Source organism: Mastomys coucha, unplaced genomic scaffold (genome assembly GCF_008632895.1).
Source record: "Mastomys coucha isolate ucsf_1 unplaced genomic scaffold, UCSF_Mcou_1 pScaffold15, whole genome shotgun sequence".
Lineage (NCBI taxonomy): Eukaryota > Metazoa > Chordata > Mammalia > Rodentia > Muridae > Mastomys > Mastomys coucha.
Window position 1 is genome coordinate 72,120,760 of NW_022196897.1, and position 11,410 is coordinate 72,132,169.

Sequence of the window (11,410 nt, forward strand, 5' to 3'; positions counted from 1 at the left end):
CTGCTTGAAGTATTCCCACCCACTTAGCTTTTGTGATGTGACATTCTTTAGGAGTCAAATAGTTAATGTTATTTATTTATTTTTATTTAAAATGTTCCCACCATGATGCTTGGCACTGATATTCACTTTTCATGTGAATATCTTCTCTTCAGTTCTTCTCTATATGACCTTATGAAAATAAGTATACCAGGGAGATTTGTGATACCCTGTGTTGGACACTCTGAGTTTATGCCACAGTGAGCATCCTGCCACCTAAGTGAGCAACAAATCACTAGAAGAAAGGTCAGACAGTATTAGAATCCCATTAAAAGCGACAAACTATAAATTATATCAATGTTCTTGCTCCAGAATTAAGAGAGAAAATTACTTTAAGCAAGGCAAATTGCTGTTCATTACATTAGTCTCTGTTGATAAAAAGGGTCCTCTTATGAGCTCATTGACTGTGGGAGGAAGATAGGATATGAAAGTAGATGGGACTATTATAGATGTATAAGAGGAAAGAACAGAAGACATAAAGAGGTAAGAGAAGAGGTTAAGATGATTATTCATGCACAGACAAGCACATTTTGAGGATAACTATTGCTCTGTAATAAATTTGTATAGGTTGATTTAAAAATTCAAGGTTAACTTTTTAGTTGGTGTTTTAGTTCCTGCAAGCTCTGGGTGGTCTAGTTAGTTGATATTGTTGTACTTCCTATAGGGTTGCAATCTCTTCAGCTCCTTCAGTCCTTCCCCCAAATCTTCCCTTGGGCTACCTGTTCTCAATCCAATGGTTGGCTGTATCTGCATCTGTATTGCTTAGGTGCTGGCAGAACTTCTCAGGGAACAGCTATACCAGGTTCTAGTCAGCAAGTGCTTCTCGGCATCAGCAATAGTGTCTGGGTTTGGTGTTTGCAGATGGGATGCATGCCTAGGTGTGGTGGTCTTTGGATAGCCTTGGATATCCTTTCCTTCAGTATTTGGTCCATTTTTTGTCCCTGTATTTCCTTTAGATAAGAACAATTCTGGTTCACATGAAGGGACCCATAGCTCCAGCTACATATGTAGTAAAGGATTGCCATTTCTAGCATCAGTGATAGGCCCCTGGTCCTACTGAGCCTCGATACATCAGTGGGAATGGGTGAGTGGCTGGGGGAGTACCCTCATAGATGCAAAGGGATGTGGGGATGGGATGGCAGATTTGTGAAGGGGAAACTGTGAAGTGGGGACAGCATTTCAAATGTAAATAAATAAAAAAAACCCAAAAAATTAAAGGTGAAAAAGAGGCTCTTCTTAACAAGTAAGAACACACACACACACACACACACACACACACACACACACACACCAAAACATAGAAAGTTTCATTAAGAATAAAGCATTGTTAGAAAGTAATATGTGGCCCTGATGTTCTTGAAATCATGTTAATTTTGTCCCTTTAGGTGTGAACTCCTGAGGTTAAGGTCTTCAGGGACCTGGCTTTGAGTTAGGATAGCTCCAGATGAGATTCTTTATTTTGTGCAGTAAGTGGGTGAATATTCATCCAGGAATTCTTTCTTTATGACCAGGCCCATCAACATGGGCAGATCATTTTCTTCACTAAGTACTTGGAAAACCATGCTCTTCAGAAAGGCCATCACCATGTAGGGTGATGAAACTTCCTTATCAAAAAATGATCATTGCTTTTGAAGTGGTAAAAGAAGTAGCAGACAGGATATTCCTAAAGAAGTGAGTGCTTTACAGGTTGACTTATATGAAACTTATGAAATATGGATGAAAAGGACCAGCATTAGTCTGAATGTTAGAAACAGAAAGTCCCATGAGCCTGAACAACTGGTTCATGCATTTTCTTCTGAAGGATATTGCATGATTTTAGATAATTTAGAGTATTTTTCATAGCAATGTATTATAGTTTGACAATTACTACGATATTTTATGTGTTCTTGAATTTTGCTACAAATATAAATATAATATATATATTAATAATGAAAAACTTGTGAGAATAACACATGATAATTGATCAATGTACCTTTCTATAATATATATATATATGTATATATATTTTAAAACAATACATTGTATATTAAAAATATGTATAGTTTTATCAGTTTTAAATGAATAGTTTTGCAAAATATAACATACAAAAGGCATTCTAGATCCTAACATAAAGGTACAGGAAGAACATAAAGATTCCAGGACATATTTTATGGAAGGTTCAGAATTACTTGTAATAAATAAATAAAAACAAACCAATCAAGTGAATAGTCATTGCTCTAAACGTAGGTGCTGCATGTATTTGTCTGTGCTCTGCTCAGTCATTTGAATTGGCATATTTGGATGATCACGAACACAAACATTTATGCAATGGGTAACAGTACGCCTCCCCTAAATCTCAGTTTAATGCTTATGACTGATGAAAAATATTTGGTCAGCCTTATTCAAATAATTTCAATCACTTTATACTATTAAAATTATTTGAATAATGTAGTCACTATCAGCTATTTGAAAGTGTCATATATTGATCTACAGAAATTATCAATAACTTCAATTATTGTATTGTATATCTTTTATTTAAGGAACATAATTTGATTATGTTACAATTTTACTTTAATAAATTATCCTACATAATACTCTTTTAGGACTTACAAAATGCTGTTCTTCATTGGATAATAAGTGACAAACTTGTCATGAATGAAAAACATAGTCAGCATTTCAGAAATGTTATTGGTTGATTTAAGTATGTACACCTAAGAGTCTTATGTAAAATATCAGAAACATTGAGATATAATTTTATATTATTTTAGCTCATTATATGATTGATATTTCTGCAAAATTTCTATGGCGAATGGCTGTTGCATCGGGTTTTTCCATCTGCTAGTTAAGTTTCATGTCCTTTAATAACATCAGCTGCTTTTAAAATCTCATCTGTCAAAGACTTTGTATATGTTTTATTTTTATGGAGAGCTACTTATGAGCATGAACTGCCCTTAAACATAGCAATTTGTTTTTAAAATGGCATTTTATTGAAGAAAATTTAGAACATATAATTATACAAACTTTGTGGAGAGAGTTACCAAATCAAGAGATATTGGGTAGAGACTCTTTGCCCAAGATTTTACATGATATTTTCACAGCTAACAATCCACAGAAGCTACAAAAAATCTTTTCCATTTCAGTAATATTGTCCTATAATCTGTTAAAAGCTCCTTCAGAAACCTGTCATTGAATTAACACATTTGTATTTGTTAATGATTGTAATAAAAGAATACACTTTTGTTTCATAACAGAACCCAACTTACAATGGAAGAAAAGAATCAGACTATTGTAACAGAGTTTTTCTTCCTGGGCTTAACAGATCATCTCCATCAGAAGATTGCACTTTTCATCACGATCCTCTTTGTTTATCTTGTCACACTGGGTGGCAACTTGGGCATGATCACTCTCATATGGGTGGACCCCAGGCTCCACACACCTATGTACTTTTTTCTCAGCCACCTGTCATTTGTTGATATGTGCTCCTCTTCTTCCATAGCTCCTAAGATGCTCTGTGATATCTTTGCAGAGGAAAAAAAGATCTCTTTCATGGGCTGTGCAGCACAGATGTGGTTCTTTGGCTTCTTTGTGGGAACTGAGTGTTTTTTGCTTGCTTCCATGGCATATGATCGGTATACAGCCATTTGCCAGCCTTTACTGTATACTCTTCTTATGTCTCAGAGGGTATGTGTGCATCTGGTTGTAGGGCCATATGCCTTTGCTATTATAAACATCACAACTCATACAACCTTGGCTTTTTGCTTACCATTCTGTGGTTCAAATACCATCAATCATTTCTTCTGTGACGTTTCTCCACTTTTTTCATTGGCATGTGCTGACTCTTGGATTAATAAGGTTGTGCTTTTTGTCTTTTCTGGAGCCATAGGAGTGTTCAGTGGTCTGATCATCATAGTCTCCTATGTCAGTATCTTGATGACAATTTTGAAGATTCAAACTGCTGATGGGAAACGAAAAGCCTTCTCTACTTGTTCCTCTCACTTGGCAGCTGTCTCTATTCTATATGGGACTCTTTTCTTCATTTATGTTCGACCCAGTGCTAGTTTTTCCTTGAACATCAACAAAATGGTTTCTCTGTTTTATACTGTGGTGATCCCTATGCTAAACCCCCTCATCTATAGCTTGAGGAACAAGGAAGTAAAAGGTGCTTTCAAGAGAAAGGTGCAAAAGAAACATTTTCCATCACGTAGGTAAGGTTGGATTTGGTAGTGCCCTGCCTTACATATCAATGCATAAGTATATTTTTAAAAGGATACTGGGGTGGATGAGAGACTTAAGAAGGATCCTGGCTCTGTCTCTATACAGTTTATCTGAAACTGGGGAAGTTCTCATTATGTATCTTACTCTGTCATATTTTCTGTGATATGATTGGCATTATACAATTATCTGGAGATGTTCTAGGAACATAAATATGAGTGTATATTAGAAGAATACTAGAAATCACATCTGTATGATATTCAATCTTCTGATACTTTTGTGTATCAAAACTGCTGTTCATTATACTACAAATAAATTCAAAAGAAAATTACAAGTGGGAGAAAATGTTTTTATACATGTGTTGTCAGTTAAGCTCTATCTATAATACATAAAGATTAATTTCAGATTGAAGACCACCACAGCAAAAAGTAGGTAACTAGGCAATGAAGAACTAGGCAACTCACAGTAATGAGGATAATTATTAAAAAAGAAAGTGCAAAGAAAATACTTTAAAAAACTGTTAAGCCTGTTTTTTGATCATATGGTCATATTAAAAGAGCATTGAAGTACCTTTCAGGGGAGATTAAATATAAAATTGAAGGATTTTACTAGTTTAGTTCTTAGCTCTAGCTCTGTAATAGACTTCAAAATGGTTACAGTCATTTTTCTATATACTTGTTGATATTGTGTGAGGATGTATTCACACACATATGTACGTGCTCAAGTGAAAATTTGTCTGAGTCCTTTCTCTCCTACCATATGCATTCTGGAGAATGAACCCAGGTGATTAGAATCAGTAGCAAATGTGCTATGCTATCTAATCTACCTCAACTTCTTTTATTTTTTACTCTTTGGATCACAGAGAATAATCATCTCCAACAGCACCATTATTCTAACAACTCTTCATGTAACTTATTCTTTAAGAAGAATGTGACACATGTACAGAGATTATGGCATATTGAATGGTGACTGGTCAGTTCTCTATTGATCATATTATGAAGAAATCTATAAATAATATAATCTTGAGACATAATTATACATTCTCAAATTCCTGAGCATATGTCCTATTTCTGAGAAACACTGTCTGACTTGGAAGACAGCAACTATGCCAGGTAGAGAGTTAGGTAGGTGATCTATACCCTATATCCAGTCATTCATTACAATCTCTCCAGTCTTATCTTCAGCTCTGTAATTGACTTATTGTAGGGGATAGTCCTCCCACCATACCTCCATTCCCTGGGAAGTCCACCAAACTTTGTTGTAGACACAGTTTTCCTCCTTCTTGTATGTCCTTTTAGATCTCCTTTCTCACCTTTCCTTCATTCCTTCCTGTCAACCCCTAATAACTAGAAACACTTCCACTGACATGTGACCCCCAGTGGACACGTATGACGGGGACTCATGTATGTGAATCACACTATCTTTCTTGTCCTCCATTATGATCACTCCATTCTCACCCTCAGCCTGGTAATAATTTGGTAATATGTGTCCCTTCTAATGCTTCAAATTTATCATTGACTATTCCAAATCTTGGAGTCCTTCTAGGCCTAACAAACCTGCTTCTTTCATTATTTTTCTTACTGCAACTTAATTGGAGGAGACTCTCTTCCTACCATACATCCAACTTCCTGAAGACCCATCCTTTGATACAGACAGTATCCTTTTAGCTCTTTCACTAAATCCCTCTTCAGTCTTTTTTCCTGGACCACCTCTATTTCTCTCTGTCATCCCCTACTGCTTTGCAGAGCACTCCTCACTATGAAACACACTGCCCCATACTTTCCTAAGATCCAGAAAGGCCAAAAATAATCAAGGAATAGAACATATACCTAAAAAAGTCAAGCACAGATATCAGCACTTATAATCATCACAATCATTTCAAGTACAGATGCCTAGGTACCAGTACAAAAATATAATCATTAACAGTTAAGGCACCATGCTTCCACAAGTAACCAGTATCACTTACCACAATAGGCCCTAAGAAATGCAATGTCAAGTGTAAGAAAAGAAGCATAAAATATCAATTATTAATGTGTTTAAGGACTTTAAAGTGGGGATAAATAAATCCCTTAATGAAATCTGTGAAAACACATACATACAATGGATTTAAAGGGTAAAAACAGTTCAAAACATAAAAAATAGAAGTAGAATCTCTAAATAAAACCCAAATTGAGATGAAATTATAAATGAAAAACTTAGGAAGACAAAAAAGAATCTCAGAAACAGAGCAGAGGAGAAGTCATGGGTGAGAGACTCTTAGGTATTGAAGACAAAGTAGAAAAGAATGAATACTTCAGTCAAAGTGAATGCTTAGTTATAAAAATCCAGGCACATAATATCTATGAAATTTAGCACATTGTTAACTGATCAAATCTGTGACTAAAAGGAATAATTGAAGGAAAATAACCTAGGTAGAAAGTGTAGAATAACTTTCAACAAAATTATAGAAGAAAATTAATCTAATCTGAAAGAGGCCTCTCAAGACACAAAAACACAAATAGAAAACAAGGACACAAAATAGAAAAATCAAGAATAGAAATTCCTCATTTCACACTTACCAAAATATTAAATTTAAAAGACATAACAGAAAACGACCAGGTAACATATAAAGTAAAACAGATTTCTCAATGGAAACTCTAAGCACAGAAAAGCCTGGATGAATGAATGTTCTACAAAGTCTAGGAGGCCACTGATGCAAGATAACTATATTCAGGAAAGCTATTAACAACAAAGAAAGGAAAAAGAAAAGCATTCCATGATAAAATAAAATTTAATCTCTTTGGTAAAAGTACAGAAAGATATTCCAAGCAAAGAAGACCAAAGAAGAAAGCATGCATAGAGATTTTAATTTTATACAAAAGGACCACAAATCAAAACAAATCATAAGTGACAGGGAAGGAAAATATATACTCATCAAAGGAAAAATCTACCAAGAAGATATTGCAATTTTAAACAGCTACATACCAAACACAAAGGTACTCATGTTTATAAAATAAACTCTATTAGCTATAATCATGAACAATTGATTCACACACAGTAATACTGATTCAATACCCAACTATTGCTAATTGACAACTCATGTATACAAAAACTAATCAGAAATGTGGGAGCTACATAGCATCCTAAACCAAATGGACCTAACAGATATTAACAGAACATTTTACCTAAACACGAAAGAATATTCCTTCTTCTTAACTTAACTTTGTTCTTAACTTCTGAACATTCTCATAGAATGTTCTTCAAAATTAACCATATACTTTTATACAAAAAGGCTCCACAGATATAAGAAAAATTGAAATAACACCCTGCATCCTATCTGACCACCATGGATTAACATTGAATATCAACAAAGCAGTAACAAGAGAAAGGTTCGAACTGATGGAAACTGAACAACTCACTATTGAGTGAAAAATGGAGCAAGACAGAAATTAAGAAGGTTATTAAAACTGGTTTAGAATTGAGGGAAAATTATAATACAACAACCCAAAACTATGGGACACAATAAAAGCAGGTAGTTCTAAGAAACTGAGGGAAAAACCGATTATTTTTGCAGGGCCAAAATTACATAAAATACATAAACTACCAAAAATATCACAAAGGGAGAATGCTACAGAACAATGTTCCTTATGAACATAGATATAACAAAACCCTTTCAAATCAAATGCAAGAACACATCAAAAGGATTATCTACCATGATCCTTCATTAGAGATAAAAGGGTGGTTCAACATACACAACATAAACAATTAACAACTGTAAATGGGCCAAAGACAAAACCTACATTACCCAAAGAGGCCTTTGAAAAAACTCCAATACCCAATTCCTGAAGAAGAGTCCAGGAGAGACTGAGGATACAAGAACATACCTTAACATAATGTGATTTGCAACAAGCCTACCGATAGTATCAACTCAAATAGAGAAAAACTCAAAGCATTTCCATTAAAATCAGGAACAAGACAAGGCTGTACACATTGTCTGTATTGGTTCAATATAGTGCTTGAAATAATAGCTAGAGTAAAATGGCAAATTAAATGAGATCAAAGAGAATACAAATAGGAAAAGAAGAAATCAAATATTTTATTTGCAGATTGTATGATTGTATACATAAATGACTCTAAAGCTCCCACCAAAAATTACTGTAAAACAACTTTAGTAAAATATCAAGGTAAAAAGTTAACTTACAGAAATTAGTAGTCATCCTATACACAAAAGAAGTTTTGAGAAAGAAGTCAAGGAAACTATTTCACAGAAACCTCAAAAACTGTCTTAGGATAACTCTAAGGATGTCATAGAAAGACCTGTATAATAAAATATTGAAGGCATTGAAGAAATTCAAAAAGATATTGGAATTTGGAAAGATCTACCATGCCTACCACAATAAGATTAATATTGTGAAAATGGCCATTCTATCAAAAGCAATTTATATATTCAACAGTCTCCATCTAAAGTCCAACACAAGTTTTTTTTTTAACTTTTATTGCATTATGATAAGAAAAGTTACATGATTTCAATTTATCTGAATTTGTTAACATTTAAAAACATATTTTAAGTAAATAGAATTAAATCACATTCTTGTTTCCCATTTGTACCCCAACTCCTCACCCAACACAATTCTTTACACAATTCAAAGTTTCCAACTTCATAAGGAAACACAGACAACACAAGCTAGCTAAAACAACCCTGAATAACAATAGAAGCACTAGAGAAATCACCATACTTCACTGAAATTGTACTACTAAGCTACAGTAATAAATTCATCATGGTAATAGCATAAAAACAGACACATTTATCAGTGTAGTTGAATTGAAGACATGGCCATATGTTCCTGGGCAGATGTCATACAGACCCTTAGAGAACACAAATGCCAGCCTAGGCTACTATACCCAGCAAAACTCTGAATTACTATAGATGGAGAAACCAAAATATTCCAGGACAAAACCAAATTTACACAATATCTTTCCACAAATCCAGCCCTACAAAGGGAAAACACCAACATAAGGAGCAAAACTACACCCTAGAAGAAGCAAGAATGTAACCTTTCAACAAACCCAGACAGACATCATTCCACCTCTAACAACAAAAATAACAGGAAGTAACAATTACTTTTTCTTAGTATCTCTTAATATGAAAATTAATATTGCTAACTAATCCTAATTGATTCTAATTCAAAACTATGAGGAATTGAGTTTGTTGGCTATCATCTGGTGGTCTCTCTAATTTGGTAATTGGAGAAATAGGTCCAATATTGTACACTCCATATACACTTTTTCCTTCTTTGTACCTGACAGTGTCTTGCCGGGTACCACATAACAGTCTTGAAACCCTACATCTCCTATCTCTGCCTTTCTATTAGTAGGATTGCTTATTTGATGATTTTACACTATACTATGATTTTCAGAACAGCTTGCATATTTCAAAATTATTTATACAGCCAAAAGAAACATAAACAATTAACTTGGGAGATGCTTTATAAGAGAATAACAAAGAGTGAGACTGAATGCTTTGCTTGATGTTTGTAACTATTGTATCAATTTTGAAGAAGAGGACTTTATAAGTTACTCTTTCTATGACTGAGATGAATGCTTTTCAAAATCATCACAGCTAATGAACCAGACTCTTACCCTTACCTAATGTCTGTGCCACCCTCCAAGCAGAACTATTGTTTATTGAAACAGTTGGTCACCGATAGACCATCTTAATACACACACCATTTCCTAAATGAATATAACCTGTTCTCTGTGGGCTGAGAATGAAGACAATCAATCCAGTCAAATATCTTTGATCATAGCAGGAAATCTGTATCTAAAAATCATGTCTACAATTCAATCCTTGACACAGCAGAACTGTCAACTCTAGCTTAGCTACTAGGTAAAATCCTTTGGTGAGGTGAGGGGCATGAACTCCAATGTCTGAAAATTGTTCTTATTTTGGGCTTGTACCACAGTAAGAGCCAAGATTTTAAATGCTTGTTTTATTTTATTTGTTTAAGTAAAAACAAAACAAACAAACAAACAAAAAGACTTTATATATTTATGTTCGTTTAAAAATACTAGTAGTGATGTATTATTTTAAAATATACAGCTAATATGTTTGAGTTATTTAACTCAAACATATATTAAGAAACATGTATTTTCAGTATTGCTGCAGACAAGCATCTACATAAGACTTTTTTTTTTTTCCTTCCAGCAGCAGTTTACTCAGGAGCTGTTAGTTACATGAGAATCAAGGGTGTGCCCCCCCCAATGGTCCGTGAGTGCTGCTTAAATACCCTTCATAGGACTGCCCATGAGCCCATACCACGTTTTGCGCCATCATTGGCTACAGCCTCATGACGAAAGATCAGACCACTGGCGGGTGCAACCCTCTTGTCAAATAAGGACTTGTTTACTCCTAAGCAGAAGAATGGCAGGCGCCATCTTTAAGGCGCGGCAGCACTCCACACTTTTTGAAGTTTAAAGCAGAAGCAGCATGTTCTGACTTACAATCAGTTCCGGTGGCACACACTGTAACCCACCATCAAGCAAGCAGCTGGAAGCTGCAGTCTAAGTGTAAACCCTGGGTTGCTGTATGAGTGTCCGATTAAGACAGCCATTTGTGGGCTGGCGAGATGGCTCAGTGGGTAAGAGCACTGACTGCTCTTCGGAAGGTCCTGAGTTCAAATCTCAGCAACCACATGGTGGCTCACAACCACCCGTAATGAGATCTGATGCCCTCTTCTGGTGTGTCTGAAGACAGCTACAGTGTACTTATCTATAATAATAAATAAATATTATAAAAAAAAGATAGTCATAAAAAAAAAGACAGCCATTTGTAACATAAAACAGGAAAAGGTTTTTTAACACTTGATAATTTTTTCAATGTGTGTCCTGTAATTTTCTCTTTCCTACCAGTAAGTCTACTTCACCCACGAGTCTCATCACAGTTACTGCAGTGGGCTGTGGCTTCTTGGGTCATAAACCCGAAGTCACCTCTCACTACTCCGTTCTAGCTCACCTGTGGCCTTAAGCTAACTCCACATCCACTAGCATCCGAGGTGGAGCCACCAGCATCCTTCAATTCTCTAGAAGCCAGAGTGATGCTTTCAAAGTTCAAGTCAGATCCTGCCACTCCTCCACTAAAAACCCCAGGAGCTGTGCACTCAGATCTCCCCCTTGATTCTGATGCTCCCGCCCCATTTCTGACCAC

The 11,410-nt window shown here is 35.2% G+C and overlaps 1 protein-coding gene across 1 annotated transcript; it reads left to right on the top strand.

Moving 5' to 3' along the window:
* The first annotated feature begins 3,253 nt into the window (after positions 1 to 3,253).
* On the top strand, positions 3,254 to 4,253 carry LOC116092057 (olfactory receptor 998). Its single transcript, XM_031373417.1, has one exon. It carries the CDS (start codon positions 3,280 to 3,282, stop codon positions 4,222 to 4,224), a length of 945 nt encoding a protein of 314 aa, XP_031229277.1. The 5' UTR covers positions 3,254 to 3,279; the 3' UTR covers positions 4,225 to 4,253.
* Positions 4,254 to 11,410: the final 7,157 nt, after the last annotated feature.

Excerpts from the sequence above, each read along its gene's own strand:
- LOC116092057 (XM_031373417.1), top strand. The coding sequence starts at position 3,280 with ATGGAAGAAAAGAATCAGACTATTGTAACAGAGTTTTTCTTCCTGGGC.